The 19,259-nt window shown below is 53.2% G+C and overlaps 1 protein-coding gene across 1 annotated transcript in view; it reads left to right on the forward strand.

Moving 5' to 3' along the window:
- Nucleotides 1-19,259, forward strand: part of CSUI_002021 (uncharacterized protein) — a 32,562-nt gene that overhangs the window by 6,194 nt on the left and 7,109 nt on the right. Inside the window, exons 6-31 of the mRNA XM_068062223.1 lie at nt 136-1,089; nt 1,687-1,749; nt 2,261-2,305; nt 2,573-2,893; nt 3,232-3,486; nt 3,916-3,996; nt 4,531-5,268; nt 5,658-6,203; nt 6,345-6,440; nt 6,770-7,219; nt 8,105-8,428; nt 8,689-8,721; nt 9,016-9,243; nt 9,743-9,916; nt 10,551-10,814; nt 11,255-11,452; nt 11,720-11,782; nt 12,468-12,539; nt 13,105-13,242; nt 13,481-13,552; nt 14,073-14,210; nt 14,470-14,673; nt 15,289-15,357; nt 15,736-15,870; nt 16,531-18,366; nt 18,716-18,831. Of these exons, the coding sequence (XP_067925804.1) occupies nt 136-1,089; nt 1,687-1,749; nt 2,261-2,305; nt 2,573-2,893; nt 3,232-3,486; nt 3,916-3,996; nt 4,531-5,268; nt 5,658-6,203; nt 6,345-6,440; nt 6,770-7,219; nt 8,105-8,428; nt 8,689-8,721; nt 9,016-9,243; nt 9,743-9,916; nt 10,551-10,814; nt 11,255-11,452; nt 11,720-11,782; nt 12,468-12,539; nt 13,105-13,242; nt 13,481-13,552; nt 14,073-14,210; nt 14,470-14,673; nt 15,289-15,357; nt 15,736-15,870; nt 16,531-18,366; nt 18,716-18,831 (7,613 nt within the window). The remainder of the gene's footprint in view (nt 1-135; nt 1,090-1,686; nt 1,750-2,260; nt 2,306-2,572; nt 2,894-3,231; nt 3,487-3,915; nt 3,997-4,530; nt 5,269-5,657; nt 6,204-6,344; nt 6,441-6,769; nt 7,220-8,104; nt 8,429-8,688; nt 8,722-9,015; nt 9,244-9,742; nt 9,917-10,550; nt 10,815-11,254; nt 11,453-11,719; nt 11,783-12,467; nt 12,540-13,104; nt 13,243-13,480; nt 13,553-14,072; nt 14,211-14,469; nt 14,674-15,288; nt 15,358-15,735; nt 15,871-16,530; nt 18,367-18,715; nt 18,832-19,259) is intronic.

Here is a 19,259-nt window from a genome sequence, read left to right on the forward strand (position 1 = left end):
GCGTCCTGGCACTCTGTGGAACTCAACGCGCTCTTACAGTTTCACAGGGGGGTCGCTGGTACGAAGTCCGTGTCAGACGCGAAGTGTCTCTTTCCCCGCCTGTCTGCGTGTCTGACCGCTTTCCGAACTGCCCAGGGTTGTTTGACGACATCTTCGTCTCGTCTACATCGTCCTTACGGTCGTTGTTCAACATGGAGCTGTTTACTTTGGTAGACGAGCGTACTGTGCGGGACGGTCAGCCGGAGTTCGACGAGATGAAAGAACTCCGAAAGGAAATTTGGCCGAGGGTTGGCAGCGAGCGTAGACGAGCCATTGCAGTGTTTGGCGAAAAGTTGAAAGAAATAGAGGACGATCCGAACACGCAGGTTGACTCCTTCTTCCGGACCCCTCATCTGTTGGGAACAATACTGAAGAGCCATTTCTTCTACACACACAGCGTTCTTGATTCCGTTTACTCGATTGCCAGTATCCCGGAGCTTGGCAACCCAAAACTAGCGATCCGAATCACTCTCCGCGGGCTTGCGGCTGCTCAGCGGCTCTTGGATGAATGGCCTCTTACACCTCTTACTCCCGAGCTCGCTAAGCAGCTGAAATTGTACAAGTCGGTCGGTGCTCAGGATGGGCTTCGTCAATCTTTCTTAGCACGGCTGAACGCCGTCGTACAACTTTCAATCTTGTTCTACAACCGCCACTCCGACAGCTACGCTGATCTGATACCTTCTGCCACGCTCGCACTCATCCGCGGCTGGCTGGTCCGAAATCTCTTCCCTGACGGACGTAGACTGGTGCCGTCCGAGAGGCTGCTAGCCGACCTTGACGCTCACGGATTCACCACAGCCCTAGCCCTGCTCACTCTATCTGAGGAGCTCAGGGCTCCTGTCCAATACCTGGACGAGCAAAACAGACTCTTCGTCCTCGCCTGCGGCTCTTGTTCTGGAGCGCGCATGTCGTTCATCCGCACAAGTAACGGGCTTGTTTCCGTCCCCGCAGAAGCCCTATCACTGGAGCCTTTTCGTTTCCCAATCATTCCCCCTGCTCATCACTTCGCCGGTCTCAAGATTTGGGAAGCTCCGAGAGCGTCGGTGGCCGGTAAGTATTGTCTGAAGAACTTCGGCCCACGGAGTCGGTCCAGCTCGGAAGTTCACCGCCGTGCTGTTTCCTGCAATGAATGACGGATTCGCTCGGGGCAGTCTCTGAGGCTCCACTAACCGTAAACTCGCAGACATGGGTGACCTTGGCTTAGCACATGATAGCTGGATCAGGGATTGATTTCAAGAATGATCTAGGATCGATCAGCGGGTCGAACCTGCTCCGGGACATACACTTCAATCGGTCGTGATTCCGATGGTAAAACCGTTCCTAGATGGTGTTAGCAAGAAACACTAAGGATAGCAGGCGAAATGGGACGGAGGAGTTATTTGATTTTCCGTCTCTATTCGGTATGTGGTCAAGTGAGGCCGGTGAGGGGAGAGAAGGCAGTTTTCCAGCCCCAACTCTATTCTCCAACTAGCCCTCGGAGTGAGGCGGCCCTCGTGCTCTCTGGCGTACCGGGGGCTTCGCATACGCCTAACCCTGACAGAAGATCACGTGCGCTCTTGCATCAGAATTCCAGCCTGATATTGAGTGAGTGACCCAACTTCCCCGAATTGTTCGCCTCCCTTTGTTTGCGTGCATTGCTTTCTTTAGCCCCGAAACCTCCAGCTCCTGGCAGACTACGTACGGCACTCGGACGTGTCCGCGCTTTGTTCGGTAAGGCGACGGCATAAGTGATTTCGTCTGTGATCGCGCACGTAAAGTTGTCAGTTATTCCGGTTAGTGCCCTGTCGACAAAATTGTGCTTGCAGTGATTCTTTTACTTTGTTTCTTACTTATGAAGACCTGCAGCCATTTTTTGGTTGCGGCTAAAGCATTCCTAGCACCCATAAAATGTTGGCATTATCGCGAGCGGCGAGATTGCAGCAGTTTTTTGTCCTGTCATCCGGTGTCTACGTGTCAGTCGGACCCATCATCCCAGGTTTTAATGGAGAATTCACGGTCTCCGATGAGATGCGATCGCGTCTAACATGCTGTATCAATAGAAAGGTGCTGCGTTCTGTTCTCCTGTCAGTAGCGCGGCAGTTTATTCCCCACCCCGCTGTCTAAGACATTCCAGGCAGCGGAGACTTGTGTGCACTGGAGGTGGGGCAGCGCCGCCCATTGTTCGGCTCACCGAACAGCGGCCTCCGGCTTCCAGTCCAAAATATTGTTTGGTGTCTTCCAGATGCTTTGTTGTATGCAGGAAAGAGGAGAGGTACGAGAGAACCAGGTACGGGGGTTTGCCATGCTGCTCACTATATTGCTGTCCAGTGTCAAACCAAGCAGGTACCGCGTGTCGTTATCCCTTCATCACATCAACTCTCAAGGACACAGAGAAGATACTTGCTAAGCTGGCTCCATCGGGGCTTCCTGGGAGCTGATTTGAATGCAGGTGGGCCGAACCGAAGCAAGCGAAAGTGATGAACTTTCAAAGCGAGCCCAGTGGAGTGGCGCCACATGCCTTATCGAGTGTACGTCTATCCGTGTTTGTGTACAGTTTCTCAACGACGACTCTTGCACGTGAACGGCTCCGTGATTCGGAATGTCTTGGCGCGATCAGGACTACATGCTGAGCCCTCAGAGTGCACTCCACTTGCTGACTCCTTCCCCACATGCCTCGTAGAATCCATTGTCACTTGCAGCCGCGAAGACGAGGAATGCAGGAAGAGGATAGAGTCTGCTTCTAGCAGCTTCAATGATATGCTTGAGCGACTTTGGCTGGAGATCAGCAATCCCCGCTTCGTTGTCACACAGCTTCGCTCAGAAACACACTGGCGTCTTCTAACTCCCATACTCGTAGACCTCGTCCTAGTTACAGGTAGGCGATTCGCTCACGTGCGGGAGTCGGACGAAGGCGTGCTGTATGTAGCTGGGACATACAGAGTCCCGCCGTGGATGGAGTAGCGAGATGTGTCTGTTTCTCGATACGCCAGTGAGAAGCTTTAAACAAGTGTGTAAGGACATGCTCATACGGTACGAGGAAGAAGACGAGTAAGCAGCGTGGACCCCGTACAGTTTCGGTCATCAAACTGCTTCCGGAGAGCCGCACTCAGTTCCCTGTATGCGGATTTCCCGGCCCGCAACACCGTGGTTGCACACTGCAGTCTCGAAGCAGTGATATGCTTGATTTTCTTGTGTCTTATGGCCTTTCAACAGAGGGAAAGCTGACTCCGGAGGAAAGGGAACTTCTTTTTGGTGACTCGGAATTTCTTCAGTCGGCTGAGGGCCGGCGCGCGACTCGCTTGCTGTGGTTGCGACTTCTTTTGGACCGACCGGAACCACTCACTGATAGAGATTTCGTCCCCATCAACGAAGCATTGGAGAGGTTTGGCCGCGGTGGCCCCGTCCCCGTCGAGACTGTCCGGAATCTCGCGTCTTACTACACCAAGGAAATCGCTCCGAGAACACGTGGTAGGACAAACGCAGTGGCAGCGTGTCCGAACTCGTGCCATTGCGCACGTCATTCCGCTTGGTGGCAAAAGTGGCGTCGTTCTTCGTGTTAGCCGAGAGCCCCCGGAGGAACAGCACGTCCGCCTGCGATAGACGGCGACGTGTTGCCCGGGCAAGCAGTGGCAGAGGGGCGGACGGGCCCGTTGAATGCCCGATCAAAAGCTGTTGCCAGGCGGCCGTTGGACTCGCTTCCTCCTAGTGCATCTGCCGTGCCGCAAAGTTTAGAGTAGCCCGCAGGAGCATGTATTTGTTGCGACGTTCGAGCTCAAGTCGCTTCTGCCGTGGCCTCGGGCTACACTGGAACGCCACACCGCAGCTCAAGAAGAATGGACGAAGTGTTATCTGGAGAGGGCTTCTTGTTGCGCTGTCCCCCCTCATGATATGTTTCAGAAAGCAACGACCCCGGAATTCAGGACGCACTGACGGTTGCTGTCAACAAAGCTCGAAAGGAGTTGGCTACCCTCGGCATGTGTAAGCAACAGAGACAGCAAGAAGTAGCGCCGAGCTTGGCTGCAGAGGACCGCATGCTACAGTGCACGGACCATCAGTCGGAACTCTCAGTTTCTTTGTCGCTCGGTTTTCTCTTTAGCAAACGCACGGGGATGTTCAGTGTGCAGAGTCTTAACGATGGGCCGCATCAGGTGGCAGCACGCACAAGTCGCCTGAATTCTTCAGGGAGCTAGCCAAGTCAGAGCGGTTTGGCTTCTTCACTAGCTGGAGTTCTCTTGGGAAAACCTGTAGATCAAGAACACAAGGCCGAACTGGCAGCGCGGGCAAGCCACACTCTGGGCACTCCCCCGACGGCTTCCTGGTGAGCAGCTGGCAAGTTGTTCCTCTCTCGGGTTTGCGCTCTCATGCACGTCAACTGCAGCTGCATGCACCTGTCAGGCCGCCCTGCAATTAAGGTGAGTTTGTCGTAGGGAAAAGAATTTTGGCCAGGGTATGCAACAGAAGCGAAGGGTCAGCGTTCGTGTCTCCTGTCGCGTGTGCAACCCAACTGTACAGATGACGCAACTGAAAGACACAGACTTAAGCGCGTCATTGCAGACCTCTACTATGCACGACAGGACTCTCTTTTTGACTTCTTGCTCGGTTCTCTGCCTGCCGCCAAATTTCCTGAGGCTTTTCGACGGACGGTGAAGTCCTGCTTGTTGTCCGCGTGGCGCGAAGAAGTGCAGTTCGACCGAATGATGCGTGAGCTGGAACAGCTAAACGGTCTGCCTACGGTTACTCCGAAAACCATTCAGACATGCTTCCGAGACGGCGCTGACGGTTTAGCCGCGGGCGCGGGTACCACACACGCCCTGGCGCAGCTGAAGGCTCTTGAACATAACACGTTTTTTCGCTTCTCCGCCTACCACCGTCTGAGAGTTATCTTGGAGGCTCATCAACTCTTCAGCTCCCTTGTTCAACCCCAACAGTCTCAACTACTTTCAGACGGCAGGCTGGAGAGGATCGTTGACAAGCTGCGGCTGCTCACGGCTTCTCGATTTCAGGATATCTTCCGAAAAGCTCCAGCTTTTTCCGAGTTTGCATTTGCGTTCCTTGCGGCGCACCTAAACAAAGATTTTTATATACTGGATTCGCCTACACGGGATGGCTCTGCCGGCCACATGCTCCTCCTTGGAACACCGGCGACGGGCTTTCTGCGGCCTCGTTCCATTGGCCACGTGACTGTTCTCTGCGTACCCGATTGCCATGTTTTGACAACACCTTTCACCCTCACCAAGGCGGTGACTTTAGGTTAGTCGCTTGTTGTTTGGATTCGACAAAGACCGCTGGCCGTACTGGGCAGCTTACAGAGTTGCCTGCAAACGTTATGCCTTATTCCTAGAGGGGTGGGTTTCACGGTCCATGTTGAGGTGTAGGCGTACGTATCTCGGTGTGTTGTGGGGTACTTTCAAAGGCATGTGCCTGATGACTGCCTCCTCACATTGTTGCCCGGGACCATATCTAATATCGCCACCTTTCTACTTCCATCTCGCAGTACCTGGGACCTAGCCTCGCAAGTTGCGGGGCCGATCCACAAGTAACAACTGAGTGATTGAAAGGTCGTTCCAAGATCTATGATGTGGTTCATGTCAAATTCTCTATGAAGTATTGGTCGTCTGTTTCCTGTTTCCTGACTGCAGAAGCACAGACGCAAGCTCGATCTCGTGCCATTTCGCTTCGCAACATGTTGCTTGAGACATTGCCAAAGGTGAAGTTCCTGAGTACGATCGACCAGGGGACACTGGATTCCGCTACGAGGCTTCTTCCAGTCCAAGCGCGTTTGTTCACCCCTGCCGAAGCGGCAGCCATTTGCGGACAACAGGACAATTCGCTAGCCGACATTTTTGTTGTCCGGGAGACCTGCAGCTTGACGGAGGTTTCCAAGACGTTTTTTTTTGAGGCCCTGACTCTCTCCCTAGGAATAGGGAACTTAAGTCCCTTCTGTTGGATTCGATTCTGGATGTTCAGTAATCCCGTCGCTGTCAGTTTAGCTAAAACGGTACTCCAGGAGCATCTTTCCAAGTCCGGTCGACCCCGACAAGCAAATGGCTTGGAACGCTTAGGGAAAGATCAAAACTGGCGTCGCCTGATGCCGACTGTGTACACCAGAGTTCTACAGCAGCTCCAAGCCTCGCTCTCGGGTTTCCGAGAGATCGCAGCCTTGGTTCGGCGACTCAATCCCACAGGTATTTTTGGAAAAGGAAACATGATGGATGTCTGCCATTCTCTGGTCACACTCGCTCACGAGAGAAACTCACGCCTTGTTGTTGCCCGACTCAATGTGATGTGTCACTTGTAATGCTGGTGCCCCCTTGTTTCTCGCACAGCTGGATTCGTCAGAAGACTTCTACAAGGAGTCGTCTCTTTCTTTCGTCCGTCGCGCTCGGCTGAGGGCGCGCGAGAGGAGCGTGCCACCACTCGGAGTAAGCCGGCACCTCCACTATGAGTTTCCCTGCTCTGCGGAAGAAACGACGGGCCTATGACATTTGCGGTGTGAGCTGCGCCGACTTGCAGCGCCTTATAACTTTTAACAGAAGCAGATGAGTAAACCGAGGGGCAGGGAAAGGTTCACCCCCGAGGCAGGCGCTAGAATAGGGAGCCTTTCTAGTGAGTTACTAGACTTATATCTCAATACAAGATTCTATCCTTCTGTGCAGTCAGGCAATCAGGAGTGCGGCTTTCTCACCCAACTCATACTGCATTTCCAACAGTCGTTGCTTTCACTCTTCGCTTGCTCTTTGTCAATTCGCAGAGAGATTCTTTACGGAGGAAGATGTCCTTAGCAAGGAAGCTCTTGAAAGCCTTCCGGAATCTTTTTTCGCAAAGAACTGGCCTTCTTTTTCGCTGTGCATGGACAGTGGGGGAGACGGCTTGGATTTTGCCCCTGCGTATCGTTTAGCGGTCGCGATTGGTACAGGCTTGATAGCTGCTGAGCGCTTTGCCACGGAGAGCCATATGATGTACGGCCCAATAAGAGGAAACCGAGCGGTGACGGCGACCTTCGCCCGCATTGCTGTTGGATATTTCGTCAACAGTGGTGAAGCACATGATGCTGCCAGAGCTCTGATTGAGCGTCTGCTTCGGGTTGTTGTCCACACCTGTGCCGCGCCGTCGCATCACAAGGCGCTCGCTCCGTTCTGCGGATCTGTGCAGAAGTGCCGGTCACCGGACGCTTCGAAGGATATACTGCAGTTCAGCGAAGGTAGGGGTTACATCAGATTCCCGTGCTGTGTCCGCACAAGCGCCAAAGACGCCTACGCATGCATTCATGCCATAGGACCGGCGAAAAGACAGAATGTGTTCGGTGTTGTTACCGAATCCGTCCGCTGGCTTTCAACGTTCCTGAAGTCCGGGAATGTTGACAAAGCTGGGATGTGGAGGAAACTGAGTCTGCGGGTGTGAGTCACTCACAGATACATAGCAGCCCCGCTGAATGATAGCACAAACAATCTGCACGCCGTCAGCTGCACCCGCACGCAGACTAGGGCTGGCGGTCTTGCGTCGAAGCGGCGCGACAGCAGTGGTTTTTGCGGCGCTGAGGTAGTAGTGTGTAAAAAGTGCTCTCGCTATGCAGTGGCCGTTTCACTGGTAGAAGCTACACGAACCCCTGCGTCCTGATGCAGCCTGGTTGCCTGCGAAACTCAGGATGAGGGTCAGGTGACCAACATTCTGTGTCGGGCTCTAGCGCGCTTCATTTCAAACCTGACCTGCGCAGTATGGTATCGCTTTTACTGAAAGGGTCTGTGGTTGGCGGCTCTGCCTAAGAAGGAAGAAACCTCCCGACACGACAGAGCCAGCCCAACCGTCTTGCCTTTTATTGTTTTGCTGGCGGAGGAAATGCTATGATACCGGTAATCGCAGCGGGTGCCTCTCTCGGCTTGAGTCCCGTGTCCGCACCGTGCGACTCGAGACATTCTTGGTGAGGCCACCCACCTGCCGAAGCGCCCCCACCGTTGAAGGATCGGGGTCGGTCTTTCTTTTCACGTCACGGATGTACTCGCGCGGTGGTGTTGTCAATACTGGGTACCCATGTGCTGGGATTGTGCGTCTGTCGACTCTTGCAATGTGCGTGTTGATTTGCACACAGTGGAGTGCATAATGAAAGTCGTTCAGGAGACACTCGGGACAGACTGGGACGTTTCCCGACTTCGAGCTCTGCTGAATCTCTTTGGAAATGTATTCGAGTTGCTCGGCCACAGGGTGGTAATCTGGAGTCAGCCGCTCAATAAACTCTTTACCTACGAAACTTCGGTTCGTAATACCGCGGATGCTTTCGCCATTCAGCTGATCATCGGAGCTCCTCATACCGAAGGAGATGAGGGGAACCACACATCCTCTTGCGGCCTGTACGTCGTATCGCCTGCATTCTTGCTTCAGACCCAGCTGGAGATGGCATCACATCGAAAGCGCGGTGAGTGTAGCAGGTGCCTGGGTGTGGGGGAGGTTAACTTGAGAAGAAGCTGCCAATTGGTTGAGTAGTATGAAGGTGAGCATCGCTTAGGAGAAGATTTTGTTCGCGCGGTGCAACTCCTACTGCAGAATTTCCGGAGTCTCCCGCGCATGTTATCATCATTGGCCGGTTCTAGGGGTTCTCCTATTCTTCTCGACGGGGGCGAGTACCTTGCATCGAGAAGGCTGTTTCACTGTACGGGTGGTATCTGTTGTCTACAGGGGATGCCGCACCAGTCGAAAGCTACTCACCCGGTGAGTCTCTCCGTCAGGCACTGCTGTTCTGAAGTGTAGGAGCACGGGGGTGAAAACGAGCGGAGGAGCCGCCAGGAAGCATGCGCAGACAGTAGCTGAGTAGACCGGCCGACACAGGTTCATCTGATTCGCTGTTCCCTCTACCAGAATGCTTATCTTCAGAACTACTGAACGCCCCGCACCGTTTTTCTCCCGTAACTGCGGTGCGCCTCAAGCGGACTCTCGCTTTGACCCGGGCAAAAAGGCAGACGTCACCAGAGCTTGTTATGGCTCTTTGGTTTTCTTCCGTTACAGGGGCCATAGAAGGGCTTGATAAATTCCTAAGGACACAGGTCGCTGAAGTCGAGGCGGCTCAGTTTGATGTTATGGGGCCCTTCGAGCCCCTCAAGGCTGTCATCGACCGGCTGCTTAGTCATCCGGAGCTGGAAGCGCTGAGCGCATCGTCCCGTTCACAACTTCGGATGATTCTTGGATCGAACCCGGAAAACGATGATTTAATCGTTCACCAGAAGGAATTCCTCGGTGCGTCAACTAACACATTTCTGCATGTCCATTTACTCCATACCTGCTTGGTCAAGGCGTGCTGCGTATTCGACTAAGAGATCTCTAAATTTCTGTCCTTGTACGGGAGTATCCTAGCTTCCCAGGAAAAGGCAGAGTTTAGCTACACTGGTTAACAGGATCTACGGCGCTTGAAGTTGCCCGCATCTTGGCAGATTGTCGTCTTCTCAGAGTTGTATCGAAGAGTGTATGGGCATCCTCTACTGCACCGTGCCGTGCATCGGACTAGCTAAGTCGCTCGACTAGTTGTTGTCCCCGACTAGCATGCTTGGTGAACGGTGAGCACCCTAGCGGGGCAGCGTACAGCGGAACGTTATCAGACGGCGGCGAAGCAAGTCACTGCAAACGTGCTCGTCTCGTGGAAGTCCGCTCAACGAAGCAGTGCAATGAGAACAACACTCTGGGTTCCGCCAGGTCCTAGTGGATGCACGCCGCGTGCTCCTTGCGCTTTGCATTGCAGAGGAATCCTCCAAGTTGTCTTACGGTGTCACCCCACTCGACCTCGAAATTCTCCGAAACGTTACCATGCGGCAGGCGATACAAGTGTGCATTGACACACATGCGAGATGCACAGAGATTGTGGACGAGCTCAAGAAAAGACTGATCAGAGTGCTGTTGACGGCGAGGGACGGAGGTAAACCTCAGTTCCCTGCCTTGTCTAAGGCGGGTGCTGGGAACGGTAGCCTGAGGTTTCTCTAAGAGTTGCAAGCCATGGACTGATCGTACAGAGGTGGCTGCTTTTGTGCGGGACACTCAGAAAGAGGTTCAGAGCTGTTTGGTGTCCGCAAGTTTCACCCGTGCTCGTAGACCGTGACCGTCCACCTACTAGCAAGAACGGTCCTTTCTGTGAGGCGCCGAGCAGGACCGCAAGGGACGCAGGTCGACAAGGAGCATACGGGGCTCAAGGCCGACGCCCCGTAGCGCGCCGTTCCTTTCCCAAGTTTAGTTCAGAGGGATAGGGGCGCTTTTCAAGATGGATTCTGTCGCAGGCGCTGCGGTGGCCCCACACGAGCATGGTTACATGAGATGGGAGGGCCGGAAGGGTTCCCCAGCAGGTGTCTTCGGCAAAACCCTAATCTCTAGCGAGGACCATTCTCCATCTCTACTGACCAGCCCGCCAGTCAGACACATGCAGCGCATAGTGAGATGTTACTACATCTTCTCGTGTTGCTGTGTGCGAGGTGGGCCGCCGGGTGCGGGGGCCTAAGCCGACCGCTGATCAGTTTGCTTCGGCGATCGGTATGGTTGTTTCTGCGTGGCTCCTGCAGCGGAAGCCGCTATAACGGTGGGACTCAAGCGCGCTGTACGGGCCAAGTTGATAAATACTATCGAAGACGTTCTGAGAGAGATCCGGAGCATTTCGTGTGACGACTGGGGCTGCAGCAAGATAGGACGGGCGGAAATGAGTTTTCACTCTCTCTCAGGGTTCTACTCTCCTCACAGCTTCTATAAAATGCAGGCAGAGGTGTTCGAGGAGACCATGCCTTTGACCTGCAGCGCAGTCGCGCCCAGCTATGGTCAAGCCGTCGCTGGTAAGACAGTCAGATTTCACTACGAATTCCTACTGGATCGGAGCATCAGTGCATTCAATAACTGTCGCGTCTCTTTCGAGAGCGAGCTTCATCTCCACCCGTGCTGTTTAGGTGTCAGAGGTTCGTGGTGGTCACTCAGCGCCGGGATGTCTGCGACAAAGAGTTGCACGACTGATGCCTTGTAGGACATCTAGCCCTTCAGGCGTTCTTATTCCCTTGCTCTCCGTCGCTTCCGCGTTCGTGTGTTCGACCGGGTCACCTCTTGCCATCCCAGGTTGGATGCCCGCTGCCCTAGAACACCTGTCGGATGTCAGGGACGCTCGCCTACTGGTGCTAGCGAGGGGTGCTCGAGCTTTACATGAAAACGCATGACTTGGCATCAAGACTGGTTCACTAGCCTGAAAGGAAACTCGACTTCGTGCGTTTGTTTACATCTCCAGTCACGCGACCAACATTGACGCTCCCTCAGTGGGTCACAATCCTGCGGTCATTCGAGACGAAGGTGCAGGGAGATGAAATTGGCATCTCTAGGTCTGTCATCCCGACGATACACGAGTTTGTCAGGAACTGCTTTGATGTCGCCCAGCACCGCCTCCTTGATTCGTTGGCGGTCATTCAAATGACTGTCAAGCGAAACGGTGAGTAGGGTGCGCAGACGGACGTCTTGTGGGTAAGCCCTCGCGATGATTCCCTCCTTTCTATTCCAAACTCTCTCTTTCGCGGAGAGGCTTCCGGTGGAAGGAGCTGTGCAAACATTCCTCCAGTTTACTACTGTTCGGTCGTATCCGGATTATCAACATCCTTTTTGTCAGTCCTGAGGACAGATTCCCGTTTCAAAGATGCTGACGCGGGGGGAGACGCCTTCTCGACATGAACGCCTGTCGGTAGTGTTGTGATTTTTGCAGCCCCATCGTGGACGCCAGAGCTTCAGTTCGAGTATCGACAACGAGAAGAGACGAAACAGCTCAGTAAGGCTGTGCTCGGAGACTGAGCTCTCGTTCGGTCGACAGCTACTGCATGCGAATCACCGTGTCTGTTCCACGATCCTTGCACTGTTAGGCGGAGCTCCCTTACCAATACGTCCTTGCGCGCCAGACTCATCATCAGTTCACAGACCACGGAGGTTACACATGCGATCCCCACAGAGTGTATGTGTGCCGCTCTCTGTCACCTTTTTTGTTCCCTTTCCCTATTAGCATGGTGGGAAAATCTCTACACCCCTGTCGAAGTGGAATAGTTTTCCGCCGGTGGTTACAGTTCTCCATGTGCCATCACACTCTCAGGTTCTGCTTCTTCGGTTCCAGTCTCGCTCTGTCGAGCCTGTGATTTCACCGGGCAGTAGAGCGGACACTGACAAAGAATCAATCGTGGCTTGTTGCCCCAGGCCAGGCAATCAAACTGCTGCTACGTGGGGGAGGAAGCCTGTACGCTTACAACGGACAATCGATCTTGTGCAGTTAGTGGAGTGAGCTACCACACACGAGGCGGTTCATGTGTACACTATATGGAGTGCTAACTTCATGTGTACACTGGCTGGAGTGCTGAAACAAGAAGTGATCGCGAGCGAGCACATTCCATGACGTCCTTGCAGCACAGATAAGTCCTAGTACATTTGCCGTCTTACCTTCCTTTTTATGTATATTTTGCTTTCAGCAATCCAGAACGCACTCGAGGAGTGTTGTAATACGAAAGAGTTCTTTCAGGCAGGCGCGACGGTCTCTGCCCGTAAGCTTGACATGTTTGCTCAGACTGCTGTCTGACAAGCTGTACTGGTTGGGTTCTCGTCTGAAGAGCCGCAACCAGGAGGATGGCGTTGTCTACTCTTCTATGGATATTAGCCATGGTTTTTAGTTTCTTCCGGACGTCGAGTGATTTCGAATATCAGAGACTGTCCGAGCACTGACACAGTTGGCTGGATTCTGACAAAGCTGCATTTCATTCCCAGTGTTCGCTCCCTCTCCCGACCGCTTCTGGCCTGGTGCCGTGAAAACGCGCCACCCTAAACGCAGTGGGAAAAAGTCTTTCCTTTATCTGCACCGTCACAGCATGGGAGGAAACCACTGTCGACATCCACCTGGTCCGGCTACCCCAGGCGAAGGACCAGCACAGCATCGCCTGCTTTTTACACATGTAGTGTGGACGCACGAGGGCCAGCAACGCCACACTGCCTGGCCCCATTCTATAGACAGCTGGATGCTCTTGACGGGTTAAATGCTCTCCCCTTTCAGCTAAGCGCCTGTCTTCGACTCACGCTTCTGCACTCACCAAGGTTCTCGACTTGTATTTTCAGATCGACTTTTGAAGAGTCTGCGGAGCCATGGCCTGACTGTTGGCTGGAAGGAAGTTCTCGGGTCCTTGACTGACAACCGGCTAAGTAACGTGACATGGACGCAGCGAGCAATCAACATCGGTGTCCGGAAGATGGGAGGTATGTTCTCGCTTGCGGCAAAGCTGAAGTCACGATGCTCGTCTTTCGGCAGGACGGGTATCTTGGCTTGTAGGATGCTACACATCGCTAACACTCCACTAACCAGGAGACAGTCACGTTTGTACTTCACGAGATGGATCCCTCAGCCCTACGCGGGTCTTCGTTGCATGCATCGGGAATTGCCCCAAGGTGCGCACGCAATCCCTTCCAATGTAGCGTGTCTTTCTTCACTGCCCAGATAACGAGCAGGCGATGTCTCGAAGTTGCCAGGAGAGAGAGTTCTGGGAGAGAGGCGCCAAGGCGTGTACAAGTAGGTCGACATCGTTCTCAGGGAAAGGGACAGTTTGCTTACCTTCTCACTGCAAGAGGCGATCGCGCAAAACCAGGCGGCTTCGCGGGGTGCCGGAAACACGGCCTCACTTCTTGTGCAGGGCCAGCAATGGGACTCAGCCCAACAGCACGAGCCGCCGCGCACACACATCACTTCGCCGCGGCGCCTCTCTTGGGGCGACGGTCGCCCCATCCGTGTGTGCCCTTACTCGCGTACCGGACATCTGAAATTAATAGAATGGGACGGGACGCTGGCTTAGACATCAAGCCTCGGACTGATACTTTCCTTGCCAGGCCATCTCTGCCTCCCAAGAGTCATGTAGGTGATGTTCCTCACCAGAACTGCCCCCGTGAGTTTGTTTTAGCAAGCGTGTCCTCGCTCCCTGTATGAGGTTCTCAATCCCGAGAGTTTACCAAACGTGCCTCACCAGGCACGTGGTGAGAAATGTGCAAGCGGGGCAAAGGCGAAGAACATACGCACTCTGTTTTTGCATTTGTAGGGATCTTCTTGCGCCGCATGCGGGCGCGTGGCTTGAAGCTGGGAAGGCTGAGTCCCGTTTCTAAGAAGTCTCTGTCAGACATGAAGCAGACCTACGAGGAATGGCTGGACAAGGCCCGGGACGTTCTCTTCATAGCAAGTGCGTCCCCCTCACTTCTATGCTGTCGTTACCTACAACGGTGGCTAGGAGCTTCCTGTTTCGTGCGGGCTACGTTTTTACACCGGCGCCCCCACTTCGTCCCTAGGTCTTTCCTTGTATACGTGAGATGAAAAGAGTCTTGGACCAGGAGAGGAGCTGCATATAGCTTTGATGACAAGAAGCTCCGCCCGGGGAAACATCATTTGACTTTCACGAGACATACGGGAAAATGTGTCATGCTGTGTTTCGACGGTTTCAGCTCGAGGAGGAAAAAACACCATGGTCATTGATCAGTACTCCAACGCAGAGACTAAAGTATGGGTCCGAACTGCAGAGGCATTGTACACCTTCCCGGACCTATCATGGTCAGAGCTCCGGCGGCGCATCATACGCAGCAGTGACGGCGTCTCTCTGACGGTCTTGGGGAAAGAGAAAGCGAAGCGACTCTACTTTGCCGTGAAAAGTGAGTGAGGGACTGTGTGTTTGGTATGGTTTTCATGGCGTAGGTCTCTTTTTCCTTAGGGGGACTCGTGTGTTTTTGGCAGCGAGACTGATACAGCACACTGGCTGAGTGCTCTGAATATTCAGAGTCGGCAATGTGTAACGGTCTCTACGTTTCAAGGAAGTCCTTCAGTTTTTCTCATGTAGTCCTTTGAAACTTCTCCGGCGTGACGTGGGCAATCACGCGAGGAATGAAGACGTCTAACAGGAGCTTCCCCCCACTCCAGAAGCGTCATTAGATCTTTATGCAAACACCCAGCACACAGAGACATTTCTTCTGTAACCATTCGTGTTCTGTCCGCCGTCCTTCGCATTGCTCACCTGGCAGACGGGAGCGCGCAGAGCAGGCCATGCGGTGACAGGTATTTAGATCTGTGTGGCGAGTGATCGTCCCCAGGCTAGAGAGGTCGACACCTGTCCACGCTCTTCGCATGCGTCCTACTTCAAGTACTTCAATCAGGGCTTTACTTTGTTGATCCATTCGAGACGCAGGCCATGAAGTGATAAACAGGAAAAACTCCTCAGCGCGTACGAGCTATTCCCGGTTATGTGGACTCGTCGCTTGCTGTGCTTGCAGGATTGCACATCGCCGTCTCGTATGTTCAGGAGAAACAGTTCAACAAATTCGGGGCTTTCCTTGTAACAGGTAAACGGGACTTCTGTGCCGCTTTACCGAGCTGCATCAGCTCTATACTGTGTCAACTTTAAGGGGCAGAGCCTGCCCGGTCGTTAGATGGCTTGGTTCGTTTGCAAGGCAAAGCCCTGATGCTGCGGCGATCAGTTGGCCATCGGCCAGAATGAAGGGGCACACGACATCGATTTTTGAGTGGTAGCATAGCAATAGCTTGCATACGGACTTTAGGGCAAAATCTAGCCTTGTAAATCCGAGCACCGGACACGCTTTCATGATTTTTAGCTCCTCCTGACCGGGAAAGATAATAGGAGAGAAGTAGACTTTGAGAAATAACTCGTGTTTTTGCTTCATTCAAGGCGAGGGTCATGCGATCATGTTCGGCACTCGCAGACGCCCTCCTTCGTCGTCTAAGAGAACAAAACGTATACGAGGCGGGAAACAGTGCTATCACGATTGGTCATATCAAGAGAATTAGGACTTTTTCCGAGTGGAAGAGGAAGGTTCTCTTGCTCAAGGTGTCGACAGGTAGGCTATAAGCCTGCAAGCGGACATGATCACTCGTTGTCGAGGTAGTGCAGCTCGACTCTGCTCGCAGCTTCAAGCTTCCTGACGGGCGGGTGCGAGTCTCCAGAACCGTCTCGCGGCCATCCTCTAATCATCTGTGTCTCACATCTCAAGTCAGCCACTGTTCTACCGTAGAGTGCCCTCCTCTGTCTACAGCGTGAAGACTAGCGTCCTCTGGTGGGGCGTTCTGCGTTGGGAATTCTGTCCTCAGTAGCTGACATGATCAAAGAAGAATCAAGCAGACACGGAGACAAATAGTAGCACAGAAGAGATCGAAGGAGCAACTGACGACTTTGTACGGTAGTTCAGAAAGCCCTGACTGGGCTCTAAACTTCGTCGCTGTCGTGTTACTTCTCATTTACACCCACGCACTCTACTGCGTACTGCTGCCGTCCGCACTTCCAGTAGCAAACACTGGCGAGCTCAGCGAGGTGTCTCAAGTCCGGACTGAAGCAGTGGAGTAGTGCGTACCGACTTGTACGGGCACCGCATCAGTGACTGTTTGGGTGTGCTCACATGCTGTACTGGCCCTCTTCCACTGGAATTACAAGATCTACGGTATTCTATTAAAGGTTGCGTATAGGTGGAGTGCGTTGTCGCTCTGGATTCCTGTCGCTGCAGAAGTGATTCGGGCTCCCTTGCCCGGCTCTTTGATTCGTGCAATGACCGAACACAAGTATCTGATGAGATTGCTGAGGTGGTTTGTCAAGAGCAAGGCGATGACAAACCTGGTCAGGACGACACTGCTTTCTGTCCTCCGTCTCGCTCTCGGACCGGCTTTGACGCGGTTCGTTCAATTGAAGTCTACCCCGAAGAAAGGGGATACAGTCCAGGAGAACGAAGGCTCTTCGGCTTTTGTTTCGGGTGTTGTGGCGTTGAGTATCCTGCTCAGCAACTACGGGGTTCTGAAGATGCCAGTTACAACCCTCCTATTACCTCCTATAATTTCGTTCCTGAAGTCCTATTCAACGAAAAATCTTATAGACTCCACTATCGATAACCTCAACCTCCCCCGGCTTGTTGTGGATATGATGGAGCCATTCTTACCCCAGATCGAACAGATACTGATCTCGGTTGCCCGCAGCGTCTTCACCGTTGAGTTCTTGGACAGTCTCTTCAAACAGAATGTCAGTCACCGCTTCGACCTGCAAGGCCTAGCCGTCGCCGGCAACGTTTCAAAGGTTGCCGCTTCACTGACCGAGGCCATGAGAAGGTTTTTACCGCACTTCTTGGCTTCAAGTAGCAAGTACTTCATGAAGCCGACGCTTCAGTACGCCTTGCGCTCACTCAAGGAAATGGTTGTTACTCTCGTAACAACCGGAGCTGACCAAATTGCCAGCGCTCTTCTGAAGAGCCCAATCAATCCTCATGGTGCCCTTATGGAATATATTATACGAGATAGTTCTCTCACTGATGCTGTAGGACTAAAAGATCTCTACGATGCTGCTATGTCAGTTTTCCGAGAGAAGACCGTCGCCGCACTCAACCCAACAGTTCCAATTGACCCCAAGATCAAGTCCGGCCTCACACCTCTTCAGCAGATTCTCGTCTTCGGGCTCTTCACTCCGACGCACCCGTTGAATCCGCTCAAGTTCAGTTCTGTGACTGAGCAGAGTTGGAAGATACGGACAGCCAAGTATAACTGGAATTTTTATGATTCGCTGAAGACAGCTGTCACCGGGTTTCAGGGGGAGCTTCACTTGAAGCTTCTAGAGCATCAGAGAGAAACCGAGCAGATCTTTTACGTTGTCAAAGTCAAAGGGACCACTGTGGCAGGACTGAAGAAACTGAAGTGCTTCCGGCGCCGCAAGGTCTTGTTTGCATTTCAGAGTTCTACGCTTTCTCATACCGGGGAAATGACTCTGACAGGTCACGATAACCAAGTCGTTGGCACGCTTGTTGTGAGATTCGGTCCTTTGTTTACATCAGCTTTGCGACAAGCTCGCCTTATTGAGTCTTACAATAAGTTGATCCCTACCTCGGTGAAACACCTGCAGACGATCAGTCCGGAGTCTTTAGAAGACACTCTAGCGGAGCTTTCACGGCAACTTCCGGGCATAGATTCTCTCGACAGACTTCGATCAGAGGCTGTGAAAATCGTCGATCGTGGCATCTATGAAAAACTCCTCGAATATGAGTATTTCTCACAGCCTGAGTGGTTCGCGACCGACTTCGGCTTGAGTCTGTCCGTCCCTCGTGAAGACGATACTGTTGCAGCTGGGGCTGGCGCGGTGGAGATCACTGTCCTTGCTGGCCATGAGGAAATTCCGAAGACATACCTCGTGTCGGTCTTTGAACACCAAAGCGCCATCGCACAACTCGATGAGACAGTGAAGAAGCGATGCCAGAAAGCTACCGGCCTGATGCAGCGACTCCGGAGCGCAATACGGTTCCGTTCCTCACGGCACTACGCGACCAAGTGTCTGAAGGCGATCAGCATGAGCACTGACCGGAGCGGTGAGTCGGGGGCAATCCCGTACACGATATACAACCTGGGGAAAGCTATGGTGAAATGGAGGGGATGCCGTATACGAAGACTGCTTAAATGTGTCCTTAGCGTTGTCTCTCGGGAAGGCTTGTTGAATTCAAGCCGTGCAGCCAGGAACTGAGAGATAACTTTTTGTGGCGGTTGTAGTGAAGCACAGCGATCGCTCGGAAGCTGGAAGAGCTGCAGACCGGCTATGCTGAAGTAGGCTCTGGTATACCGCAGCTCAGATGTCTCTTCGAGGAACGATGGGTTTCCTCAACAGTAGAGATGATCTTTGTTTTTCTTCTGCCGTCGCTCTCTTCTGCGGACAAATTTCAGGTCAAGCGTTTTTAAACGTGACGTGGTACGGCAAGACAGGGATTTCTTCCGTACAGTTTCAGGTGACCCCAACGAATAACCCGGAGACGGCACCAGACATTTTGCGTTCTGCTGAGGTTAGTCTACAGGGCTCTGCACGGATCACGGGGACGTCACTACGGATGGACGGGACTGTACGGGTGCGGCTCCACATTAGTGGAAAAGACGTCATTCTCGTACACGCTCCTCCGTCCGGGCAGACCTGCGGCTAGGAAGTTCCAGTAGTTCATTAGCTCGAGGAGACTCGGTACTCGTGCAACACGTTCTTTGTCTTTCGGGATAGTAGTACAAGTCATGCGTTCCGTCCTTAGGTCTCTAGTCTGACGCGCCACCAGAGAATGAAGACGAGTGAGCAGGGAGAGGAGCAGGATAGAAAGCACGGCTCTTTCTCTCCCGGACTAACTCCTAGTGACCTTTTCTGTTGAGAGAAAGGCACGAAACGCCAGTACCTGGTTCACGTACACCTGTTGTAATGAGGGGCGCATAAATAAAAAATACGGTTTAT

The sequence above is a fragment of the Cystoisospora suis genome (genome assembly GCF_002600585.1).
Source record: "Cystoisospora suis strain Wien I chromosome Unknown contig_843, whole genome shotgun sequence".
Taxonomy (NCBI): Eukaryota; Apicomplexa; class Conoidasida; order Eucoccidiorida; family Sarcocystidae; genus Cystoisospora; species Cystoisospora suis.